The sequence below is a fragment of the Folsomia candida genome, unplaced genomic scaffold (genome assembly GCF_002217175.1).
Source record: "Folsomia candida strain VU population unplaced genomic scaffold, ASM221717v1 Fcan01_Sc020, whole genome shotgun sequence".
NCBI lineage: Eukaryota > Metazoa > Arthropoda > Collembola > Entomobryomorpha > Isotomidae > Folsomia > Folsomia candida.
In genome coordinates this window covers 2725126-2751334 of record NW_019091212.1, presented here as the reverse complement: position 1 = coordinate 2751334, position 26209 = coordinate 2725126, and the positions used below count along the sequence as shown (strand labels likewise).

The window sequence follows — 26209 nt, the reverse complement described above, 5'->3', positions numbered from 1 at the left end:
TAGTTGGGGATGATGATACAGGGCAGCGAGTGAGAGTGAGAGAGAGAGAAGCAATGATGGGGATGGGGCCAGTCGTCTAGGCTCAAGAAGCCATTTAAGAGAGGAGAAAGTTACAATAAAATTTTTAAAAGTTGGTAAAGCCACCAAGGAACATTTGGCAGAAGGGAAGAAGTTAAGGTTGTAGGATTGTAAAGCGATTTATTCTTTGTTCAGTCAGTCCGCTCAGATCACTTTTGGAGACTTGAGCCATCCAATTTCCAGTGGGGTAGCCGAGAGACGCGAGCATGTAGTGCTGCCTGGGCAGAGGAAAAAGTCGAGAAAGTGGAGAAAGTTGGCGAAATTGCGTGTGGAGGTCCCACCACGAAGCGAGAGAGGCAAGAAAAGCCAGCATGGAGGGAGGAGGAGGTGGACGGACGAACGAAGCGAGACCACCACCACCACCACCACTGGGTTAAATAAGAGTGAGGTGGCAAGTCAATTTCAAAGTTGGCGAGTAAAAGTTGAAAGCATCATCCATATTGGAGGACGGGAAAACGTAGTGAATGGAGCAAACCATTATGTGAGCCTTCCTGAGTTGTTTAAATAATTCAAAGACGATCTTCGATTCCTCGGGAACACTTTTCTTACAGTTTTTGAAGTCTATCAGAGTGATAATCGATAGTTCGTGGAGGGAATGCAGAGTCCAAAACCCACTCCTTAACTCCAACCTGGTCAACAAGAGGGAAACAAACAAGAGTCAGTCAGACTTTTACTTTGCCTTCGTCTTATTCATTGTGTGTCATGCTACAATGGTGGCGGCGGCTAATTGAGCAAATTATGGCCAAATAATGTCCACCCTTGTTTAACTCGTGTTTCTTTTTTCCCTTTTCTCACTTTCTTCCTGTCTTTCTTTTCTCTGTGTCGTCCCGGACCGTGCACCAACACGGCTTTTTCCCTATAAAAAAACCTGCCAACACAGTATTGCATTTATTTTTTTACTCACCGGGTGGCTGGGTGACGGAGATTAACCTCCGTTGACATATTCCATCGTGGGAGTGAGAATCGTCCCCCCTCGTCGTCAGATGGCCAAAAGAGTAATTGTTGAGGTCGAGCTACCACCTCGAGGCTGACCCCGTTCTTGAGCTCGCCCGTGTGATCGAGGACAACTTTCCCCAAAACCCACTCCCACCCAGTTTCCTCCGTCGCGAGTTGGCCATCCACACGCAGCCCCTGTCTCACCCCACAAGCATGTCACAAACTTTTAACTTAATTTCTCCCTGGTTCATGCTCCATTAAGCAAGATTTTTTCGTATTATCATGTCAACCCACCTTTGGCAGAGCGGGGTGTTGCAGCTCCAGTCCCAACCACCGCGTCGTTGGTCCTCTCATCCCGCTATCCCCCAGCTGACCAAACCCACCAGGTTTCTGTCTGGACTCTGTCCCGCGTTAAAATTCAGTTCGGTGCTCCATTTATTATTATTATTAAGCGAGGACTCGATCGCAGAACGGAAAGTTATCACTCTGAGGGGATAGGTCAGTCGTAACCCGACGCCTTGCTCTCGCACCTCGGCACGCTACACACACGGAGAAATCGGTACTTAAAAGGCTGGAAACGTGCGCCACATTTTTTTCAACGCATATCATAATAGTAATAAGTGTGCCAGTCCATCAGCTAATGGATGTGGAACGCTCAAGTAAAATAAAAAAGATGAAGGTGGTCTACGTACATTCGTCTTATTGAAGAGTTCCAAGTCATAGCCGATCCAAGATGTTCCAGGTCCCCAGGAAAGTCGGGTAGTTTGGCGAAATCCAGCCAGACTGGTGGTGGAGTAGTCTCCTATTAACTCCAAAGTTCGATTAGGATGCCTTCCTGATGGGAATTATTAAAAAGCAGGAAAAAATAAATACGACCAAGCGCACACTTTCCTCGTAAATATTCACACTTTTATGGTTCCTGAAAGTTTTTTTCGTGTCAATAAACAATAAACTTATGGAACTAACGGTGATATCACATCACCAACAGATTTGGCTCAATGGCCCATTAACACCCTCCGCTAATCATCACCTTAATGGGCTCCTCTTTTCAAAATTCTTAATTTACATCTTCTCCATGTGGAGACAACCTGGGATAAAATGTTGTCATAAATTTGGCAGCCTGATTTCTCGCTCTCTTTCTTTCTCCAACCCATAACTTCCCAACAGTTGGGTGGCGCACAAAAGTTTAAAGCGCGATGTGATGATGGGAAAGCTATTATTCTACTTATTCTGCATCCCCACCCACCAAGACGAACGAGCAGAGGACAAAACGTAGTGACCTTACTGCATATTTTTCTCCCTAGTTGTGTATTACTCACACGTTCATGGCACTACGATTGCTAGCTGCTGGTTGCTGGCGTCTTCTTCTAATATGCAAATAAATCACTTCGGCTCACGTAGGATGATGATACTTGCCTCTCTCCTCATCTCTGAACTTTTACTTCCAGCAAGTAAACGTTCATTCATCACCATTTCTGTGATTTCCTCTCCTGCTCATTAGTCTGTGTGTGTTGGTTGGTTAGTGGGTGAGGCAGGTGCCGTGATCACCATGGACTAATACTATAAGAAGGAGGAGGAGAGGACTATGCATGTCTTACCCGTTAATGTCATCTCACTCCCCGTCAAATTTGTCTTAATTTGCAGTTCACCTTCCAACTTGTGCAGATGAGGCTGGTGCAAGTCGTACACTTCGAGTCGTCTCACCCTCTGCAATAAAATAGGGAACATGGTCACAAATATTTTTGGTGAAAATACACGTCTCATACACATTTACTCCTCCTGTTGACCATGACAATCCTTCATCATCAGCACACCTACCGCCCCCCATTTAGCCATTCATACATATGCATGTCTTCAGCTGAGCAAAAAATACGTCACGTTTGATGCTGGCAAGAGAAGAAGGAGAGAGAAAGAAGAAGCAATTAGGACTGAAATGGAAATCCTGGCCGCCGCCGACGGGATGAGAATAATACGAGTATGCTAAAGTTTTCCACGGGATATGATAACCATCATCTATGAGGAGATGAAGGAGGAAACGCGTGGAGAACAGACTGGGTGGGAATTAAATAACAATACTCTCATCAACTCGTGTCTGCCTTCTCCTCCTCAGTTTTGGTCGGTCGGTAGTGGGATGAATTAGTCTGGAAATGAAATCACTAACTCTCATTATCATCGGGAGCAGTTGGGTGGACGGTATGCACAGATATTTAGCTGGCTTGTGCGGTGGTGTGGCGTGGTGTGAGTGAGTGAGTGGGGTAAGGATTGGTTTGTTGGTCCGTAGGTCGGGCCAAACATCTTCCTGCAAATGTATGTAACTCACTTTCCCCTCCTTTCTCCATTCAGGGAGGATAAGTGCATGCATAAATAAGTGCGAGTGGAATATTTCAATCTATCTCCGCCTATAGATTAACAAGTCGTCACGTCACTCCACTCGAGATGCAGCAGCACAACTTTAGCGTACCACGAACGAACAAGCATCCTTGTCAAACATGTTTCCTCTCTCTCTCTCTCGGTTTGAATATTCCTCATACTGCCGACAGCCAACTGGTGCTGCTGCTGGAGTGACACGCACATGTGTGACCACATAACTTTCTCTCTCTCTTTCTCCGGGCAAGGTAACACGTCAAGCAGGAGCTGGTGGGGCAGAGTGAGGATATGCACGAGGAAATATGTAATGTAATGAATAACCTTTGTGTCAGCATTGTTGGTCTCGAGCTGATTCAGACTGATGAGACCAAAAGGCCAAAAGTGGTTGTTCAAAGAAAAAAAGAGCTCATTTTTCTCCAACCCTGTCACATTGGTCGTGTTGGAAGAATAGGTCGAGTCCACCAGCTGGACCCCGTTGTAAACCCCGTTGAAGCTCGATGCCGTCCTCCGGGTGGAAGATTGGGTCTGAAATAGATGGAAAAAGCTACGACATGATGATGGTTGTATCGTCGTGGGAATAGGACGCTACCTACGGACCCACGCTATGTGTGTACACGTATATGTAGAAAGGGCGAGGTTTTTACATGATAGCAGTATTTGATGGATGCGCTTTGTGGCTTTGGCACAGACTCGGTGGACAAGGGGAGCTCTGTGTCCAGGCTGATATTAAACTTGAAGACGTCATCTGTTCGTTCCTGGTCCCAAAAGTACTTTAGAAAAGCTCGGTCTTCATCCCAATGACCGACCAGGTAGCCGTCAAAGACGGATCTGCATAGAATTATTTAAGAGACATGTCGCTTTTTTAGTTTTGATGGGGATGGTTTCCAGTGCGCAATTATGCTTGTGTGCCCTTACCCATTTTGGCGGCTGTAAACTTTGAGCCCTGTGTCGTTGAACAGGTAGAAATTGGATGACACGTTCACATCGGAGGAGAAATGTTGCAAACTTTCCAACATCAAGTTCACATCGAGACGGGTCGGCTTTCTCCCTTCTTCTCCTTCGTCCTGTCCGACCTGCACTCTGGAAAACACTCAAATTCTGTGTATAGACAACCAACTAGTATACTTACGCTGAGTACAGCTGAATAATACTGCGGGGCACGAGAACTTGTAGCATCATCAGCATGAGTATAATAGTCATTATTGGAAAGGAGTAAGGAAGCGGTGGTGGTGGTAGCGAAGGGCATTTAATAATTGGCAAAGTACGAGGTAATTACCGAGCAGAATGTTGAGCCGAAATTCGATTAAAAGAACCATCAATAGAAATTAGTGGGGTGGTGATGGTGTTGTTTGCCGCAACAGAGTAGTCGAATAGACGAAGGTGGACGGTAGTGGCAGGTCTGCTTTCACCACCACTGTCACTGGGCCACGAGCAATTAAATGTGGAATGGAGGAGTGATGATGAGACAGTTCGGCCACCGTCGCCCCAACCCAAACTCGCACTCCCTTCACGGCGTCCTCTCATCTGCCAAAGGTATTCATATGCATGAGACGACCAGTAATTAATCAAAGCTCTCAATATAATGTCATAAAAAGGCTCCTCTCTTTTCTTCTTCTCCCACTTTGGTCTGGCCGTCAGCAGCCCGGTTTTTAATTATTTTGCTAACAATCAAAACCTACTTTTGCCCAGAGTAGGGTATGCAAATACATACTCTATAGTACGTATGCACACAGTAGTGTCAACCTGCATACACACATCGTGCCCTACCGCTGGCAAGCTTTGCTTTCTCTTCGTGTGGGAACGACGAGGGAGAAAGTTGAGCCCAATTTTTCAGATATTCTCTCACTCGCCACCAACACCAGGCCGCGATCCCTTTCCGGCATAATAATAACCAAATGGTTATGACCAAAGTTTCTCACTTGGGAAGGTGTTATGGCTCATCTCATTTGCAGACATGTGCAACACCATGACACGTTTAACGGTGAGAGACCAGTGGAAGAGGAGGGAATGTACAGCTCTTACCTGCAAATTGCCATGCGAGTGAAAGCCCGTGGCGTTTGAACTCATGGTAACGTTGATCTGTTCAAAGTCGGGGTCGAAATTGGAAGTGAGATCGAGATTGGCGAAGGTTTTCCCATATTTGGATGTCGCTTTGAGCATGAGAGATTCTCCGTCGACGTACTCGGAGGATATTCCGGCACCAAGTCTGTGTGCATTATTATCATTATTATTACTACTATTCATGTCAGGCAGGTTGGTATCACTTTTCCCCGTGTCGTCCTCGTCGTCCTTGATAAGTCCTTACCTAAGCAAGGGGATCGAGTTTTCAACCAGGAATCGGGTATCCACCCGGGTAAAGTGATCCATTGTGGGGATAATGTTTCGAAACTTGAGCTTCATCCCGTTCTCGGGGGGAAAACTGGTGTAGTTGGCGAGCGTTGGGATCGCGTATTTAAAGTCGAGACCGAAATTGCACCCGTTCCAGGAGGACAGTGTCCAAGTGGAGTTTACACCAATGACCCCTCCACCACTGCCACCACCAGGGGCCTCTGCTTGCAAGGCCAGTTTCTTTAGCTCTAACGGGGACACTCCGTCGTAGTCGAGAAGGGCTTGACCAGTCAAGGTGGGAAGGTAGGCGAGTGGTGTCCTCAGATTAAACTGGAGTCCGGACGAAGCCTGGAGGGAAAGTCGGTTGGAAACTAATTCCCACTGTCCTTGTCCTTGCCTCGGGAATGGACTGTCCACCTGGATAAACAGGAAAATCAGGTTGATTGCCATATGCGGGAAACAAAAGAGGAAGCAGGGCATGATGCACGTACGGTTAATTTCATATTCTTAAACCGATTCTGGGGGAAATGGAAGTAAAGACTGCTTCTCATTTCGTCATCGACATTCTCCCATCGCAGAAGCCCACTCGCGTTGACGCCTCCGTCCCATTTGGCCACATCTCCGGTAAAAGTCCCGTGGCGATAAGTTTCAGGTCCGAAAGTTGTGGACACTGTTCCCGTGAGCTAGTGATTCAAAATGAGACAGGCGAAGCATTCTTATTATGAAACATGTATAATAAGTGGTGAAACTACTTAAGGCAAACCTGTGTCGGCCACCCCTCCTCCGAAAGTTCGGAGTCGACGTCAAATTCAATCTCCTTCTCGCCACATTTCGCCACGATGAGCGTGTTGACACCTGGCTCCCCTTCTCGGGCAGAGACGTCCCCTCGCAACTCCAACTCTCTAGTGAATAACCCACCATGAAATTAACCAATCTGACCCCTAAAAAACACTTATTACTCACGTTAGCGACTCAATCGGTGTGCTCAACGTCATGCTGAACGTCTTCGGCCCCACCATCACATTCGTCGCGAACTTATCAAACGTTATCGATGATAACTCAACGTCCACCGAGTAGCTGCTCTCCTCCTTGTTGTGAGCATACATGACGGAGCCCGTCTGTTCCTCCCACCTCTCCAGCGGGGTGCGGGCTTCGACCTTCCCTTGGAGAAAGTGGGGCAGGTCAGAGGACCAACTGCTGCTCAGGGAATACTGCGGTAAAGAGGAAGCAAAACTTTTTTCACCAAGATCTGCATAAGATGTCGCAATGTCAGCGGCAAACTCTTGCCACAACTATTTGCATACACGTCCATCATCATATGCAGACTGTGTAGGGATGGATATGCAGATGTACCTCTGCGACGGTGGGTGAGTATGAGCCCAAGCTCAGGCTGAAGGTTCTCTCTGCTTCCGACAGGTCAAGTAGGCCGTCCACTTTGAAGGACGGATGGTACTCGTCGCTCGTCACTCGGACATCCACCACGCCCAGGATCCTCTTCCTCGTTGCCGCGTTCTAAGGTAAACCACGCAGTCAAGTACAAGGACGGAAAGGGAAAATTGTAAACTAGATCCGATCATAGATCACATTAAAATGGGTCCTGCTCCATTTTCCTTTCCGTTAAAACAAATTTCCCATGTAAATTTAGGTCGAATGACCATTTTATCATCTCTCACACTCACTCTAACGCAACAGAATTTATGTTCCGAGGGTGAAAGTGAGTGAGTCAACATTTCGTTAGAACTCTACTATATTTATTACGAGATGACAAGGACGCACGGCCGCCCTGAATGTGAGTTGTTTCAAATGTGAATAGTAAAGTAGCGGGAGAACCCAAGCTTAAAATTTCTTTAGGAGGAAAACAAAACTCTTTTGTGCATAAATGTAAATAAACGAAATATGTTTGAGCATTATCCAGCGAGAGAGAGAGAGGATCCGAAAAGCAGGGAAGGAAAAGTAGCATGGGCTCCAAGTCAGGGTGATGATTACACAAACAGGGATTTGTATTTAGAAGAGCACTTATTTGAAAGGGAAAAAAGATGATGTATTCATGCCCAGTTTCTCTTTATCCTCGCGCTACATCTAAATACGTCTCTGTCTCGTTGGGACTTCTTGGTTGCACGTTGTCTGACGGAGTTGTTGCTAACAGCGAGATTGATTGAACTAGTTCCGTCCCACTGGAAGGGGCAAAAAAAACACCGATTCTGCACGGAGATAACACATCCAGCAAAAACATCGCCGCGTTGTGCACTCTGACTCTTTTCCTTTCCACTAAAATTTTCTACCTGGCTGTTTGTACACCTACGAAGGCTGCCTCTTCTCACCTAAATTTGTGTAAATTTACCTGAGCAGCAACAACACAATTTTCTCCAGAGTTTTACCCACCATATTATTTTTATGCAACGGAGCAACTTCTTTAATGACAAGTTCACACTGGAGAGGAAATCCGTGTCTACTTTCACCTTGAATAATAATAACTAACTTACTTACTTTTTGGATTATACAATAAAAGTTTTACCAACTTGATGCCAGATTTTTTTCCCCTTAATAACATAACTCACGTTGATTTCTGCCTTGATATCGGCAACGTCGGCGGAGTAGGCGATTTCAAACTTCCGGAGGGATAAACTTTCTTCGCCGGGTGCAAATTGATTAGCATCATCGTTCTCGTCGTCGTCACCACCATTTAGCTTTTCGTCTCCTTCTGCCCCCTCGTACTCGAGCTTGACCAGTTTCGCCCAGGCCAGTGGAGAGTAAAAATGTACGAGTTGGCTCATTGGAACGGTGACTTTCTCCACGGCGGCCTCGTAGTCTTGGTCCTCTGTGCCGGTGAGGAAAGCAATGTCGCGAGCCTCCTGGGTGAGCACTTCACTCAGCGCGTCCTGTCCACCCCAACGGATCCAGAGGCCGGCCTGCAAGGAAAACGGGGAATATAGAAGGCACCACCACGACGTACTTACGGCCACTTTGAAATAATTGGGACACATCAACAACAAGTTGGACTAAGACGGATGGGCGTCCATTGAGCATTTGTTACGGCGGTGGACAGGGCGGATATGAATGGATGACTTTGGTCCTTAATTCTTGGGCTGGGGAGAACTACGTGGAGTTGTGCCGTGTGATTATACACTTGTGCGAGAGGAGAGAAAACAATCCGCCATTGTTGTTCTCGAACGGGTGTGAAATAAATCAATGGCACTTGCCAAGCAGCAGCAACGTTGTTTGTTTGTTTAGTTTGGAGGGATTTCAATGGTTCTCATGCTTGGAGGAAATAAAAAAGTGTCCACGGGGAAATTAGAGGGAGGCCCAATCTGTGCACTTTACATGACAATTTTCCTCCATCCACACGTCACACCCAACTGGCGAGGGTATAGATTGCGAGTGAGTTATCGGGACTGGTCCACTCTCACGTATCAATATGGCCTCCCATTAAATTAGCATAAACCAGGATTGGGAGTAAGGAAGGAGCTTAATTCAAGAGTTAGCTTAATGAGTGGTGGGTGGATTATTATGATACGTACGTCCGTGAACGTACCGTGTGCCAGTCCGAGTATGACCGCCACTTTGCGTCGAGTGCAAAGTTGTAAACCCCCTTGTCCACGAGAATGGCTGGGTTGAGACCGATTTCCAGCTGGAGCAGGCCAGAAAAAGGGGTCGTGATAGTGATATTCTCGTTGAAACGGAACATGTCCTGCAAGCAAAAGTGAAAGTGAAACCGAGTGGTCATTCCTGCATTCCAAAAACGACCACCAAAACCAACCACCGTACAACACTTGATTGAGTCAAAGCTCAGCAAGTGAGCGAGGGAGCGAGCAGCAGCACCAGCAGTGAGTAAACTGGGGGCTAATCGTCCAAATCTCTTAATAGGCTTAGAGGAGAGCTTATGTAGGATTATTGATTGCTCGGATGGATGGTAAAGGAGCCGGATTAAACAAAAGGTGGGCAATATTGGAAGAAATAAGAAAAAGTTCTCTGCGTGTCTGGGTCGAGGTGGATTTGGGCGACTTACGAGCAGATCCAGACTGGCTTCACAGTTGATGGGACCCTCGCGAAGGGTGAGGGACGAGGCCAAATTAAATCGAGACTCTCGCTGCGCCAAGGTGAAGAGGCCTCGAATTTGGGGGTAGAATTCCAACATGTCCACTTCCAATTGCGAATTCAGCACGATCGCCACCCCGTCCTCCTCCTCCACTTCGGACTGACCTCCGTCCAGCTTGACCCCAACCTGCGCAGATACCAAATAAACACATCTCTGAACGCTGCCCATCACCACCAAGCACTTCAATAAATAAATGCTCATTTGTACAGTCGGACTCACTCACTCACGTGCATGCATAATTATTATTATATCTCGCGTCATAAAATATGTTTGGCAGGCACTCGGAGGAGGAAACGAGAAACCAAGTTGAACATGGTTCACTTCACAGTCGTGAAATTGGAATAATTTAACTGCGTCAACTTAATTTATGCAATGATCACACTTTATTGTGCTCTCGTCGCGTCAGTAAAATGAGTAAGTGCTGGTAGGAGCAGGTTGCTTGGTGGCATGTGGCCTTCGTCTTCTTGACGAGTTGACTCTTCCACAAGTAAGTAAATATTATTACGTATGCAGCAGCAGCAGCAGCAGCAGCATCATGTGGGTGAAACTTGTGCCTTCTGCATATAGCAGTCACCCATCCTCATCACCACGACCATGACCAGAGTGAGACCCACGTTCATAAAAGTGAGACCAACCAACCAACCAACCAGGCAACCACGACTCATACAAGTAGAAATATATGCACGTACATACTTTGCTTGGAGAAAGTTTCACACCTCTGCCAAAAGCCAAGAATTTTGCATGCACAGTTGGAACAAGAAACAAGAAGTTAATGAGATGGTGGAGGTGGTGCAGTATCCGCAGCAGGTTAGCCTTGGAGCGATTATGAGGAAGAAAACGGAGAGAAATTAAACACGATGTTGTTAGTGTTGCATTGCTGTTTCAATTTTCATGGCTTTTCTTCTCTCCCTCGCTCTTTCCGTTGCTTTGAGGAGCAGATTAGCAGCGTAAAACATGCATTAACATGATATTACTAACAACAACTTGTTCCTTCGTAGGTACGTACACATACACAAAAAGAGTAAAAGTAGAAGGGAGGAAAGGCGGTGATGCATGACCGTGCATTTATTCGTGTCACCCAACCTACCTACTTACATACCTGCTGCTCGTTGATCCATGCGACTGCCTGGCTATCGTAGATCAATTCGTCTTCCCACGAGTTCTTGAGGATGAAACCGTACTTGTTGGCCACCTCGAAGGGGCTCGTCCCATCCAGCCGAATGTCAAAATTGATCCAAGAGAGCGCAATCCACTCACATTTGGCCTTGATGCTGTCCTCATTAGCCTCCAGCTTGAGTTCTATGGACTGATGGGGAAGTTGAGAGGTGGGCATAATTAAAATATAAAAGTGAGACAAGGATACAAAACCATATGTAAATGAGAGTAAGGGTCGATTTCCACCTGCGTGTCATCCACTTTAAGGAGCACATCGACATGTTTGACCGGAATCCAGGGGGTGTTGAGGGTATGGTAGATTTTGAAGTCGCCCCAGTCCACCCATTCCCATCCAGCCTCGAGCCCCACGACGACTTGGGGAGGCCACCCGACCTGACACGCCACCCTCGTCGTGTCTCCAAACACGTAGCTGAGACTTCCGAATATTTTGTCATACTTTGGATTGGACGTGGAGAGGTCAAAGCCTAATGCACCGTCTTGTTCGAAGCGAGGCGTCCCTGTGGAATTGAACCACAAACATCCAAGTGTATAAGTATCCAACTAATTGCTCATCAATCATTCCTCTCCACCAAGCAAGTCAAGACTTTGGAGAGAGAGGAATTAGCATGCATTGCATCCAATATGCGTCGCCACTACGAGGCCTGTCTGTCTCTATGTTTGTGAGCTTAGTGACATCAACCCACTTAACATTTGCTCACCCGTAATTGAGATGGCATATTGAAAGCTCTCCACGTAAATTCCAATCAACGCGAGGACATCGCGATCCTCCTTTCGCCCCAAAATCCCCTGCAAGTCGACATTTTGATAGCCAATAAATGGGGTTTTGATGTGCAGTTCGGCCCTTGTGGACAACAGTTCTCTCCACCCTCGAGGCAATACCCACTGACTGCTCACACTAATTTCCTTTTCATTAGGCAGCTAAACGCAGGGAGGGAGAGAGAGAGAAAGAGAGTGAAATTGAGAGAAAGTGGGTTTTCAATTCAACTACGACTGCATGTACGAGTACATCCAGATAAAGAGAAAGCCATCATTATGCAAATGAATACTTGAGACTAAGGCGAGTACAAAAGCAAGCCCACCTGAATATCGAGGTCTGTTTTCGTATTGAAATAGCTGAGGAATACATGATTGAATTTGAGCTTGACAAGTTGTGGAGTGCTGATTGTGGACGAATTGAAGAAGAAGTTCCCCTCACAGCTGAATTTGAATGGATTTGGACCATTATTATTGTTCCGATGCTGGTGGTGGTACTCGTGGTTGTTGTAAATTTCATTTTCATCGTCCATATTTTCGTTTTCGCCATCGTCGTCGTCGTCATCGTCGTCACTCATCTTACCCCCTCCTTGTTCCTCTCTTTGTATCTCTTGCAGTCTGGATCGCAAACTGCCTCCCAACCTCTCTTGCTCATCTCTCCACGAGCTGTCAAACTTTATCTGACAGACGGCTCCGTCCTCCAAAAAATCCAATCTGGGCACAACACACAACATCATTCTTTAAGCAAGAGGAGTAAAACCTCCCAGGGCGCTGTGTGTGTCTGTAAAGCGAGGGTAAACCCATCCTCTCCCGTTCAGAACTCAAATCATAATAATATTTTTGCAACCACCAAGGCCAACAAAATTTCTCCAGTAGTTTAATGTATCCACTCACTTTCACCATGCATGCACTTCCACCCATCGAGTGACGGTGATCCATTACTGTCCACTCTGGTGAGACCAAAGTGCTATTTGCTGTTCAATTACTCCATTAATACACAACTAATTGAAACCAGTTTAAATGGAGTTGGTCCGTCAGCTTTCATTAAAAATTGAGAGAAAGTGACAACCATCAAGTGGACATTTAGAAACCGCAATAATCGAGGAGCAGCAGCAGCAGGACGACCGCTGCTGTGAGCAGGGGATGGATGGGAAAAATGTGTATTTTGGGAGTGTGAAAACTGGAGAAAGTTTAATACTATTATGCTCTCTCCTGCCAGCCACACTCTGTAGATGACTCTATTAATAAAAGAAGCTGAAACGTTTTTTTTTCTTCTAGAAATTGTGCGATGCTGGTGAAAGTAGGAATAGTGAAAGTCTCGGTAAGAAGAATGGTGAGAACAGTACGAGAAGGACTCACTCCATGTGCAGGGAGACGTTTTTGAGGCTGGGGAACGGTGTGGCAAGTTGAAGAGAGGCATCAAAGGACTCATCATTCTCTTCTTGTCGTGGTCCCAGCCTCCCATTAAGATGCAAATGGCCCACCTCGCCGTCATCTATCCTCCAACCCAGCAGCCCCACCACCTTCGCACTTCTCCGCTCTGTGTAAAATCACAACAACAACGACAGCTCAAAACACCAATTTACTTATCCTCCCTCACCCTCAATCTCCTCGTTTCATTCTTTCCGCATGCACGCTTTCATCATCATCTCGACTATTTTTTCCCTTATAATTCCGCCAACAACAAACCTGGATCCATAAAGAGTTCCGTGGTCGTGCCGACCTCGTAGTTTGGAAAGGTCAAGTTGCCAACCAGCCGTCGCACGTTCTTCCTGCTGCTATCCGCGCTGAATTGAATGAGCAATATTTTCGGCGTTTGGCCACCATCGCTGCTGCTGCTGCTCCCCCAGCGGTACTCGAGGCCGACGAGCTGCATTCCGCCGACACCACCACCTTGGGATGTGGCACTAATTTGAGCGTAAATATCGTTGAATTTCCTGAGACAGGGACCACAAACGTAAATAAATATCATTTACTCGAATCATGATAAACATATCAGGGCTCTCGCAGGATAGGAAGTGAGCGGAACTGGCGTGGTGCGGAAGAAGCTCATTTAATTTTCAAGCACGACTGCTACTCCTCCCGCTCCGACATGCAGGCAAATAATAATGTACTTTATTTTATGGCAAGTAACTAACCAACCAAGACTGCTTTTTATCCCGCAGCCTCCCTCCATGCACTTCTCGCTCAGCCTTGTAATCTTCCTCTTTTTAGTCAAAACAGATCATCCCGTTTGACTAGCACTTATGTGTCTCAAAGTGTCTAAAGAAACAGCCAAGATTTATGCTCCCAACAAACCAAACCACCCGTCTTCTTCCTCTCCGCCTCCTTCTTCTCCTCTTCAAACGACGGCATAATAATAATAATATTGTCCTCGTGTTTCTCGCGAGTGTGCATCAAAGATTGCCACCAAGACGGGAGAAAGTACGATATATTTGTAAATACGTATGTAAGTACGTCACCATAATTCATCGCCATCCTTGTTGTTGTCAAGGCAGATGAAAATTAAGTCCGACCCAGCACCTCTGTTATTATTGCAACTTTAAACATTTAATGACCTCTCTGGTATTTCTGGCAAGATTTATATGAGACGTTTATTGAAACTGGGAGAGAAATCCTTGTAAGCAGTTTGTAGGTACATCTAGCACGAATGCGTGATCATCAAGTTCAGGGTCCCACCTATATACACGTCTGTGCATGCATGCCTGCCTGCCTTGCCTGCCCACCACCCCACAACGACGACGACGACGACGACGAGTATCCCGTCAGTAAGAGCAGTCACAAAACGGTTGTAAATTATGCAGCAAAAGCGCTCAAATAAATTAAAGGGTGAAGTTTAAATTTGTCACAGGTCAGCGAGAGTGAGTGTGTGCATGCATACGGCGATGATGGTGGTGGTGGTAGTAATTAACACAAAATCCCAGGTTGAATTGTGACGGGGGGACAGAAAGTGGAGGCTTGATTTCAAAAAGGGTATTCAGACAAATATGTATGCAAGCTGGCAACCGAGGGAAAGCTGGGCTTGTGGCATGGCCTTCAGTACATATTATTAACACGCAATACCCGGAAAAGCTCAAGTTTCAACGGATTCAGCAAAGTGGTCGACTTTTCAGCTCGGAGAATATTATGTGTTTGTAAGAACCATTAAAATAATTGGTGATGTCTCATGTCTCGCCATTCATGGGATTGGATGAGGCTTCACATGTGTTTTCCTACGGATAAGCCGTTTGAGACTGAGGCGACTTCAAAAACGGATGTGATTACGTATGTACAGATACGTATGTCGAGTATTGCTTCAACTCAGATAAGCAGCCATGTCTACATATTTGTCTACAGGCCATACTTTCATCCAAGTTCATTCATACTAATGAAAAGGGAAAAATTCCTTAAAAAACTATTGCCCTGCATTCAATTTCGTTTAAACGAATTTAAACGACCAGGAGTCATTTCGTCCTAGTGCAAAAAATACTGCCTTTTTCGACCACCCATAAAAACATCCGAGCAGGGAGTGTCCACGCACCACGTTTTCCTAACCAAACTTTCTGCCTTCCATGCATAGCGCCAAAAGCGTAAGCAATCTCACTGATTGAGTCCAACTCGAAAGTCAAAGTTGAAACATGCATCTTTTTTTTCTAAACTTTAATTTTGCACAAGCAGACTTACGGGCCGAGAACGGTTTTGAACGTGGCATGGAGACCGTGTTCCAAGTTGAGATAACCCATCGCCACGTAAACGGCATCTCGGATGGACAAACTTGCCAAAACTTTGTGTTTTTTCCCAGTCCTGTCAACTCGGTTGTGTCCCACCTCCACAGCATAGTGCTCATTCTGGTAATCTGACTTAAAACGTAGCATCATCCTCATTATCACCACAACTTCGAACTACGTACTCATCATTAGCATCGAGAGTCATTAGTGGATCACACAATATTTTGTTGGCATACGAATTTATGTATTTATTTATTTTTTGACATGAAATAAACTCACACTGAGCTGAACCTTGGTTTCCATCTCCTCGCTGAGAACGTGGAATCCGCATTTCAAGTTGTCCAGCGCCTTGGTCGTGATTCCGGCCGAGAACGCCAAGTCCAACCGGGTTCGTCGACTCCTGTCGCTATACTCGACGTCGAGGAGTAACTTGTCGCTGTGCCAATCAGTCCGTAATAGTGCCTAAGGGAGGAGGAGGAAAGAGGAAGAAAAATCTCTGAACAAAAGTGGATGGAAATTTTGTAAATGTCATTTTTCACGGTTGAGCCAGCCTTGCACGATTTGAAAGAAATGGTTGGGAAACAAGTGTGCAATTAAAGCGTATTAATCTGTTTCTAATTCTCGGCTCGGATGGGATGAAGAAATCCATGTAGGTGCATAAACTTGGTGGGTGGGTGGAGGAGGGAGATTACGGACTTGTGTGTGTTGGGACAGGTTTTGAGATGAATATTGGATGAAGGAGGATCAAAGTACGACCAACCTGATAGACACTGGCTTTGGCTTTCTCCCGAAAGTGAAATGACACTTGCAGTGGCTCCCGGTCGGGAATGGTAGCGTTCCATCCCAACTCCAGAAATGTCAGAACGCCAGGTGCTCTTTTCATCACCAGCGAAGTCTCGATCCTCTTCCCTGCCCAGACACACAAGCATTTTACGTAAGCGGAAAAATAAGACATCGCGTTCTTTCTCCAGGGCTCATTCACATAAATTCACATAAAGTATTATTCTAATTCCGTGTAAGAAAAATATTTACTTGCCTCCAGCGTAACTTAGACTAATTGCGGAGGCGAGCGACTTTCCGAGCAGGCCTTCCTCGCCCACCTGCCAAACCATGAAATAAAACAGGATAGGAAAAGGTCCAACTTTATATATTTACGTCAAATGGGGTAACTTAATGCTGCAATCTGTTCCGCATTTATTTCCAATATGTGCATGGATGCTGATGATGGGAGGAGGAGGAGGAGAAGAATAAGGAGCAGATTTAAGGAAAAGGTGGAAAAGTAGTTTTGAGTTTTCTTCCTCCTCCGCCTTCCTTGAGCTGAGCCAAGATCATGCCAAAGTGAACAAGAAGAGCAATAAGTTTGATAAATCCGAAAGGACTAAGCAAATATTTTTCTCTGTCTTGTCTATACCTCTGCCGAAGAGGTTCAGAGAGAGGGACAAATGGGTGGCAGTAAGCAAAACTTGTGGAAAAATATAAACTAATATCAAAACGCAAAGGAGCAGCAGTGGCAGTGATACGTCCTCCTCCTGCTTAAGGCCTGCTATATATTTATTTGTGTGCAAAACTACCCCGGTGTGCATTTGGAAGTTAAATCTCTCACAAAGTTTTCTGAAGGAATCTTTTTCAGAGGGATTTCTCTGGCAAAGTCAATTCAACTTTTTGAAAGAAAACTAAAAGTGCTCGCTATACATGTGTAGAAGGGAGGAGAAGAAGAAATGGGTGCGTTATTATGGCCTGGCTGCCCTTTCAGTCAGACATGAAGACACGGGCCATCATAATTATTAGGAGGCAAATGATGATCTCTGCTCCTCTTTTGAAGAAGGAGAGAGGAGCTGCTGGAATCTAAACGTCAAACAGAATTAGAACGGGTCGCGTCCTATCGTAGATATTTACGAGGCGGAGAAAGCATGCATGGTGATGGTTTGACTTGGGTGTAATATGAGTGAGACTACTGGTGGCACAGTTTCACATACAACAACAACTGGTCCTGATCTTCTCTCTCTCTCTCTACCTGATATTTCCAAGATGCTGCCAGATTGCGGTGGGGGGCCTTGGAGAATTGGAGGCTGAACTGAGACTCAATTCCTCTCCCTAAACTGGTCTCCTTTGTTGAAAAATGACGACCCAGGGTTGAACGGAATTGAATTGTTTCTCCACCACCAACAGCCACCCAGTTCAGGACGTCGGTGGAAACATTATGGCTCCCATCGAGGCGGATGTTCACGTCCCGTCCACCACCAAACGTGATATCACCGCTTCCTTGGAAAAACGTTGTCGTGGAGGAGGAGGGCTGATTAATATTCACCTCACCTGAGCCACATCCAACATAATCTCGTGTAATCATCGTCACATGCACTCCTACATATGCGGATGAGGAGGGGTATTATTTCTCACCGTCAGCTCTTAGCAGGACTTGGTTCTTGCGAGTGATGAGGAGCGAGGGTTTCAAAACGTCGGCGAGAGAACCGCCACTTTCTCTGCCACTCTGACTTTCCCTCTTGAGCGAAGCCGAAGTGGAGAACATGGTCAACTGCCCCTGACCCAGAGTGATGTTGAGATTTGATCCGCTTGTCCAATCCGGTCCCCCCAACCGACCTGCAAAGCAAGCCAGACAGCTAGGCCATTAGCAAATACGTGGTTTTTGCATGTTTTTTTAGGGAATGCATATGGTGAAAGGAGTGAGTGAGTGAGTGAGTGGGAGATTTGCTATTTTCCAGATTGGGGAATGAACAGACAGGTTGATTTTGCTGCTGCCGAGATGGGATTACACACTTAATCCAAAGAGTGAGTCTCGAGCATTAGCAAGTTGTCTGCCGTCTAAGACGATCACGCCAGTTATGTACTCGTCTCATGCTCAAGCGAGCAGAAGATGAGCATCTTTATTGTGTATGAGCAGTTTTGATTGTTGCTGAGCTGGTCGGACGTAAGGAAATGTAGCGTAAATTGGTGGATGAGTGGCAAAAGTGCGAATCACTGTTGGGATTAGGACGCATTGAAGGAGAATTATACAACTCAGTCAGAGCTTTCCTTTCCTCTCCTCCTCGGGTGCAGCCACCCATGTGGAGAGAGGGAAGGATTAGAATAATGCTGTGGAGCCATGTTCTCACTCATTACGTGGGGAAAGCGGTCGGAGCCACGTACATCGAGCTGTATGTGGCTATACGAACCGATAAAGAAAACAGGTTAGGAAAACGGACTGCGAGCTGGTGATTACCAAACGCTTTGAAACGTGTATTGCTCGGAAGGAGGATTTCCGTGTCGAAGCTGGAGATTTTCTTATCCAAGGTGAAGCTCAGACCAAGCTTGGTTTCGAGGGTGGAGTCCCCACCGCCACCACCACCACCGCCGGTCGACCTGGTGAGGCTGGTCGTCTCCAAGGTGAGCTCTGTGGTGGTCTGAAATCAAAGAGAGAGCAAATATACATTACACAAGTAAGTAGCAACTCCTCTCCTCTTGATGCTATATAAATCGAGGCAGTCTGCGAAATGGATGGGCAGCAATATAGAGTGCGTATATGGCTACGAAGACGGCTGTTGGATGTGCATAGCGGGGACGAGAGGACATGATTCCAGTCCCATCATTATGCAGGCTGACCATGTGGCGAGAGATATTATGAGCGACGCGAGGTAAGACATTTGGTCCGTAATGGTGAAGAAATCCAGTTCATTTCAGCTGCTGGTTGGCTGAGAGGTTGACTCCAGATGTCTTTTCTACTGTTACACATTTGGCAAAAACCAAGCAACCACCACGGCTGCAATCTCCTTATTTTGCATTTTTCGTCTCTCCCTCATTTGGTGGAACATGTTCATAAATAAGTTTGGCAATGTGTCATTTGAAACGTCAAGTGGTGAGCTTCAAACCGCAATGATTATAAAAAGTTGAAGCTCTCTCTCCCATCTCATCCGTGGACAGTAAACGGGGACAAGCAAGCTCTGAGAACTCATGTGGAACAGAAGTTGCCCAGTCAGGAGATTTTTTAAGAACCCATCCCAACACAGACTGTCTTTATTTCCTCCTCGGCAGCCCATCTCATTTTCCCATCCATGTATTCATTCCAACTCTTCAAGAGACTTCTTCTTCTTTGAGAGGAGGTGACCATGCTTCTTATACACACACAAACCGAACCCAACACACGCACAGATATGGCATGCAGTGCTGGATATGGGTGTAGCAGAATGGAGAGAGATAGAGAGATGACATTTAACAAGACGGAGCATGAAAGCGGAGAAAGCAAGGTGCGAGGTTTGTGTTTAGCAAGGAAAGAGAAAAATGTGCTCCTTAGCAGACAGCACGTAGCGGTGGTGTCTGGGTGGTGGCTGGTGAAAGTAGGGAGCAGCTCAAAACGTCAAGTCGCAACTTTCAAACGATTCATCACACTAATCAAGCTAAAGCCTGATAGATTGTGGTAAAATCCGGGGTAGATTTCTCTCTAAAAACTGGGACAAACCTGATTGTTATTCCATCCGTAGTGAAATCGTGTCTTAAGCAAGGCGGGATTAGCCTTGTCCAGACTTAGGGTGAAGTGTGAGGGGCCGTTGAGGGGGAAATATGGGGCGAATGAGACATCTCCCTGCGAACCCATCCCCTCCGGGTGGAGGCTGAAGTGGGAGGAGGAACACAGACGAAGACCTCCCGTGTAGTCTCCTGCAGAACAGATTTGGGGTGATGCTAGACCCTCAGACGTCTTAGGCCCCTTAAACTCGTCCCCTTTCATAAACATCAACTCTGATCTAAATACATCACATATTGAGTTATAAAAACATGTAAATTATGAAATTACGCTGACTTCATGCATATCAAAGAAGTCTACTCACTTGTACTCCAAGAGTTCGAGTCGACTTTTTGGCAGACCAAACTCCACATCCAGCAGCCGCACCCCATCCATGGCCACACCACCCTCGAGGGCCAACGAGGAGCGGAGATACGCCCGGATCTTGAGTCCCGTATGAACCTCGAAGGCACTCAGGGTCATACTTCCAGCCACCGCAAGGAGGGCACTGCATATCCGTACAGACACATTGCATACATATTGATATTGACGGAGTGGGGGGAGATATACCACCACAAATTATTGCGAGATGATGTTGTGCATGAGAAAGTGGTTGGATCAAGTGGTCGTGAAGATAAAAATTTTCAAGTGTGGATCATCATCATACCTCGGAATAAATTTCCCTTTGACGTGGAATGTTCCTCCAGCAGCAAAACCAGAGCCGGATGAATCGATCAGACTTTGAGACTCGAGTCGAATAATGGTAGAGGCCTGTGCGCTTAGATTCAGTGCAAAGCCCGACCCCGTTGGAATGATGTATGACGACTCGAGCAGTAGCCTCGACTTTTGCCAATTTGTATCCTATTATTTATGAAGACCCCAATTTACATTCCATATCTCATTTCCTTCACTCCTACCACCACCACCGCGACCACCGTGAATAAGACCTCAGCTGCTCCAACGCCATAGTAACCGCGAGACGAGAAGAACATCCCCACAAAAGAAGGTGCACAGTCAACTAGTAGGATTCGCATGGAGGTGGGTCGCTGTAGGTGGTGGTAGGTAGGAAAGCTGGCTTAATTTAAATTTGAATTCATTTACACCCATTTACCTCCCCACCACCTCCGCCATGATTCCTCATCCAAGCAGCCGGGTTGAGAGAGGACAGGGCTCCGATTTGCTCCCCCAGACCCACCCAACGCCTGAAGAAGATTTCCTTCCCGAAGGTGCGAAGGGACACGGAGGCCTAAATAATATAGGACAGAGAGCTAGTAGGAGCGATATATATGCTGTTGCCAATAATTAGGTTTCAGGGCCATTGAGCTCGCCACCGTTCGCTGTCTCTACTTAATTTCACTCTTTGGACACTTTCATGGTCTATTATGATCATTGATCCAACACATGGTGGGGCTGAATCTGTGACAGAAAATGTGCTTACGATGGGCTCTCCATGGTATCGCTTCGTGTAATCATAGTCCGCCGTTAAATTTCGCATCTTCCTTTTGCTGAGGATGGCACGCTTTTCGCGACGTTTGCTGCCGCTGCCGCTGCCAGGAGTAGAAGTGGATGAGCTGCTGCTTCTGGCTGGACCAGAACCACTTCGCGGGGAAGACTTTGGCCGAAGTATCGATTCCACATAATGCTCAAAACTCTCCATCCGTAGCGTGGCCTTATACAAAATGTATTATATTTTATATTTAGGATCATCATTCTTAGCCTCATTTTTCAATTATCATCTTCACAACTTGTGCAAAGCAGTTGCCCTTTGGATAAGTAGGGCCGTGCGCATACCTCAAAAACGTTGATAGACTCGCCAAAAAGGTCCACAGTTAAATTAGCGGAAGTTGATCTTGGGAGATAGGAATCCTGCGAGAAGACGACGTTCCCATCCACAGCAACACCTAAGCAATGCATGTGTAATGGACATGAAAGGAGGAACAAGCAGTACAACTTTGCGTATTGTGTAGTAACACAACAGGACAAGGCTCGTTTTCACCTCGGCTGAGAGGAGGAACAAGTGAGAGAGAAAGTGAGGGTGAGAGAGAGAACGCAAGTGAGCATTAACATGGAATGGCGAAGAGAAACTTGATGGATCATGAAAGGGAATCATTGGCTTTGGTGGAATATCCATCCGAAAGAGATCATGATAATGATATTGGGTTACTTTCTCTCTCTCTCTCCTAAGTTTAGGATTTTTTTAATGCAAACTTTTTTTTTTGGATATTCGCTCGCTCTTCTCTATTTCTCGATCCACTTCAAACTTGTTTCATCTGCCCTTCAAAGGATTGAATTGGGCTCAAAAAGTTGAGTGACATTCTTCTTCTTTTGCCTGCTTGGGTTCGAGTGCACTCCTTCCTTTCTCCACGTACGAGTCTCATGTGTAGCACTCCCCTTGCCAAAGTGGGAACATTACCTCTGCGATTCTTCCGAAAACACACACCAACCGCCAACACACAGTGTGTGCAAAACATAGAAATACGACTACTACCCGTAGGTCAGTAGTTTACACGTCTTACCAAAATTTGCATCCTCGTAGAAAGTTGACAGCTCAAAATTTCTCGAGAATTTTCGTATATCAGAGGAAAACTTTGTGTTGAAGGTTTCGTCAGCGAGTAGACTTGCCAACTCGGCTCGACTTGGGAGTGCTGTTTCTTGCAAGTTGGTGAGATATGTCCAGACAAATGAACCCACTGCATGTCATTAGAAGAGTTGAGACATTCTGCTAAATGAGTAATATTCAAAACCATGTATTGCACTGCTCGCCTTGATTGACTTGTTCCTTTTCCAACTTTTCCTTAATCCACACCACGACTGGATACGATGGACATCGCATGATGCCTAAAAACGCTGAAATTCGCACTTCCGAGTCCTCCAATTGGTTTTGGAAGATGGCTTTTAGTGCCGGGATCATGGCTCCGTTTTCACAAGGCATTCGCCTAATGTGGATGAAAAATAGGTCAAATGTATTATGAAAAATGGGTCATATACATTATACGCGGAGGGAAATATCTATGCGAGTGGTGCTGGTGAGAGTGGTGGTACATATTTATATTTGTTTACCTCAGCGCCTCAATTGCTGCCACGCGAACTTCGTTCTTGTCACTTTTTGAGAGGCAGGTCATCACTACGCCAACCGTTCCGGTGGAATACATCCCAAAGTTTCCGAGTCCCTTGAGATAGACGAGAGCCTGCAATAATAATAATAAATCGTGGTGACGTGGGGTCAATCATCACCATAAATAAATATATGTGCGCAAAACCATTGTATAAGTTGTGTGACAAACCTGGTCCAATTCCTTCCTCTTCTTTGTAGAACATCCCGTCGCTTCGAAATACTTTTCATACAACTTTGAGAGAATGATGACGGGCTGGGCCTGGGAGCAGGTCTGGTGTCCCACCGCCTGACAGTAGGAGTGGGCCAGGTTGGAGTAGGAGAGTAAAATGTGGGGATACTTGTCCCGTGCTCGCAGGATGGACACTGCCTCTGTCAAGAGGGACAAGTCCGGCTTGGGTATAAAACTCAGAGATTGGATCCAGGTTTGTGTCCTCTCCGGACTGGCGTCGCCCTTCAAAATCCGCTCCCTTAATATCGCCAGGGACACGGCCGTTCCCACCACCTCTAATGCATCGTCCAACGGCTCTCTGTCACCAGGAGGAGGCAAAGTACACACAAGTAAAAACAGAGTAAACTTTTCGAAACAAACTTGACACTTAAATAGTAACCCTGTGTACCTGTCACCCTGACAAATTTGCGCTGCATCTTTGGACAAGCTCATCATGTCGTGCGATGAAAGGCCGCGCAGGATGTAAATCAAGATTTCAAACAGTTCGCCAGCCTTCCCGTCGACCTCTCCCTGCAGACGAGGGAAATATTTACAGGCTCAAAATACATACAATTTGTAGGTACTCGATTTTTAGAGCAGAACATAAATATTTTCGAGTATCGATTAGCCCACCTTAATCGAGGAACAGAATTTGAGCAGCGCATTTCTCGCCGTGTCGTAATCGGTCCGACTCTGACCCAAATTATAATCGTGGCGAAAGAGGAGGCTTTCCCGTCTCGATATTTTCCTGCTGTTGACATTGAGCAGGGTGGCCGTATAGTCGTCAGGCTCTTGTCTGATAATCCAAGGCGCGTTCCCCTCATCATCGCCACCACGACCAGAAACATTTTTCTCCTCTTTCTCCTCTTCATCAGCATCGTCATTCTCATCTTCGTCAAAGGAAGAGTCGAAACTGCTTCCACTGCGATCAGTGCCACCGACCGAGTCTGTGGCATTGTCCGCCCCGGGTGGAGAGTAGACGCTGGTGAGGACAAGGTTTTGTCGAATGCTCATATAAGCACCAGCAGCCCCACGGGCGAGAGACCGCAACCGATGAGATTCCGTGCAGTACACTCCGGAAAGTAGGTTTCGGTCTACAACGTGTTGGCAGGAGCTGGTCGACTCGACGGCTGGCATGGATTGATGCAACTGTATGACATGAATATTTCGCTTAAGTGCAAAATAACCAGTGAGGTGAGAAATGCATGCATTATTGGCAAATATGTAGCATACCGTTCCAAACGTGTAAGGTGTGCCTTGGACGGAGGAAAGTATTCCAAACTTGTCCCCACAAGAGCTGAGATCCTTGGTTTTATGGATGGTGAGTGCACTGGAGGTGGCTGTGCCCAAGTTGTACTCGACCTTGCAGGACCCATGGACGTCGCCCTGTGATGAGAGAAAGTTGAACATGGTGGAATACACATTATGCTTGGATTCTTCTGGAGAAAGAGGAAACGAGATTGACTTTGTGGAGGATTTGAGAATATCATCTAAAAGTGTGTGCATGCTAATTAAGCGGGAGCGGAAGAAGAGGGGAGTGAACGAAGGGCAGGGATTACAAGTTCTGCTCTTGAACTGGCCTGCTTAAAGACTTAGTGGAGATAAAGAGGGCATTATTTAGAAGAATGGGAGGAAGAAGTATGTGCATTCGTGACTAAGCGAGGACGACCTCTTGCCCATTGTGTTCCAAGTCTAATCTTCTCATTGTATTCTGATAGGCGGAGAGGAATCCCCGTTTGATGTTCAAGGCCCAGCTGGATTCCTCCAAGTGGGGACATATCTCCTCAATAGCTCCATCCGCGAAGGAAAATCTGAAATTTATATTCAAACTACTCATCATCATCATAATCTAGCGGATAAATTAATAAGTTGCATCCCGCATTTCGTCACACGGCCAGAAATTCCTTGTATCGCCACCCATCCAGTCACCCGCCTACCTGAGAGGATGCTCTTCTAACGCCTTAATGACTGGGAATCTGTTCGGGGGCAGGCTGAAACTCGGTTCGGCGTCCTCCTTCTCCAAGTGAGACTGGTGCAGGGACACGTTGCTCATCTGTGAAAATAACCACCCTGCGACTTGAAACTAATCTCATCCTCATCTCAAAGTGTTTTTCGAGTGGACTTCAAATCCAAAGTTATTACGAGGATAAGATGATCAAGACGGATGACATTGACAGGGCGTTCAGACCAACTGTCCAGCCGTGTCCTTGTCAAATCTAAGTTGACGTTGGAAATTGGATATCATATCGACTTACAAACAAGAGAGCGTCGCACGCTGTGAGGAATCGGAGACTGACAGTGGCAGTCAGGTGGAGACCAGATTGGGTCGGGGGACCCCCCAGCACCGATGTCGTCCCGTTTACCGTGTACGCGTAGGAGTACACGCTGCCTTCGCGGTACTGGAACTTATTCAGGGGCTCAGAGCTCTCCGCTGTGTCACATGAAGGAGGTGGATTGGATGACCAGACTCATTAAGATCGGGATTCGTCATACTACTAATTTAGTGTACTTACCGTTGCAGAGAGAAGGTCCGCATGTGGCCGGATCTCTCACAGGACCTTTTTAATCAGGGACAAATATAGCCACACGATTATCAAGTACAAGAGTTGAAATATTCAGTGAGGTGGGCGTACTTGCGAGAAGAACCACGCTGAACGAGGTGAGCAACAGGTAGCAGACTTTCTCCAAAGATGAAGAAGGAACGCGACCCTTATTTCCTCCTCCTCCTCCTCTCGGTGGCATCTTCAGTTTGGAACTCGTGGTGACGGTACCTTAAAAATGATAACTGCGCGCACCCAATTTGGGCGCTACTTGTGTCGCAACTGTATTTGAATTTTACTATATTTTTATTTATTTATTAAATTTTTTCGCTGGGTTGAAATGCGCCTGGCTCAAGAAACGAGTTGGTAATGAGAAATCCAAGAGCATGCTGCTTGGTGGCCAAGAAATGGTG

General features: G+C 46.3%; 1 protein-coding gene across 3 annotated transcripts; it reads right to left on the bottom strand.

Annotated features, from left to right (window-relative positions):
* Positions 1 to 1071: 1071 nt before the first annotated feature.
* On the bottom strand, positions 1072 to 26195 carry LOC110858253. Of its 3 annotated transcripts, none has more exons than XM_035858434.1 (48): positions 25890 to 26194; positions 25770 to 25814; positions 25512 to 25687; positions 25194 to 25309; positions 24926 to 25067; positions 24490 to 24642; positions 23890 to 24405; positions 23666 to 23787; positions 23218 to 23575; positions 22994 to 23121; positions 22697 to 22869; positions 22450 to 22623; positions 21725 to 21834; positions 21372 to 21602; positions 21045 to 21179; positions 20601 to 20794; positions 20259 to 20441; positions 19892 to 20174; positions 18659 to 18839; positions 17839 to 18039; positions 17456 to 17754; positions 16478 to 16541; positions 16202 to 16350; positions 15721 to 15903; positions 15398 to 15573; positions 13424 to 13671; positions 13094 to 13274; positions 12061 to 12448; positions 11680 to 11899; positions 11207 to 11478; positions 10905 to 11111; positions 9716 to 9931; positions 9242 to 9397; positions 8268 to 8618; positions 7063 to 7221; positions 6673 to 6920; positions 6473 to 6611; positions 6201 to 6392; positions 5687 to 6126; positions 5404 to 5587; positions 4658 to 4905; positions 4297 to 4461; positions 4026 to 4209; positions 3703 to 3906; positions 2613 to 2721; positions 1707 to 1849; positions 1309 to 1553; positions 1072 to 1209 (listed from the first exon to the last, which is right to left on the bottom strand). In XM_035858434.1, the coding sequence occupies exons 1-47, from the start codon at positions 25996 to 25998 to the stop codon at positions 1365 to 1367; spliced, it is 9444 nt and encodes a 3147-aa protein (XP_035714327.1). In that variant the 5' UTR covers positions 25999 to 26194; the 3' UTR covers positions 1072 to 1209; positions 1309 to 1364. The 3 variants fall into 3 exon arrangements, with proteins under 3 accessions (XP_035714327.1, XP_035714328.1, XP_035714329.1); XM_035858435.1 differs by having other exon boundaries at positions 1080 to 1213; XM_035858436.1 differs by lacking the exons at positions 1072 to 1209; positions 1309 to 1553; positions 1707 to 1849; positions 2613 to 2721; positions 3703 to 3906 and having other exon boundaries at positions 4070 to 4209; positions 4297 to 4454; positions 25890 to 26195.
* Positions 26196 to 26209: the final 14 nt, after the last annotated feature.

Coding starts and splice junctions, on each gene's coding strand:
- LOC110858253 (XM_035858434.1), bottom strand. CDS start 25,998: ATGCCACCGAGAGGAGGAGGAGGAGGAAATAAGGGTCGCGTTCCTTCT. Junction 25,688..25,769: donor CGGACCTTCTCTCTGCAACG/GTAAGTACACTA, acceptor CATGTGACACAG/CGGAGAGCTCTGAGCCCCTG. Junction 6,127..6,200: donor TTAAGAATATGAAATTAACC/GTACGTGCATCA, acceptor CTGTTTATCCAG/GTGGACAGTCCATTCCCGAG.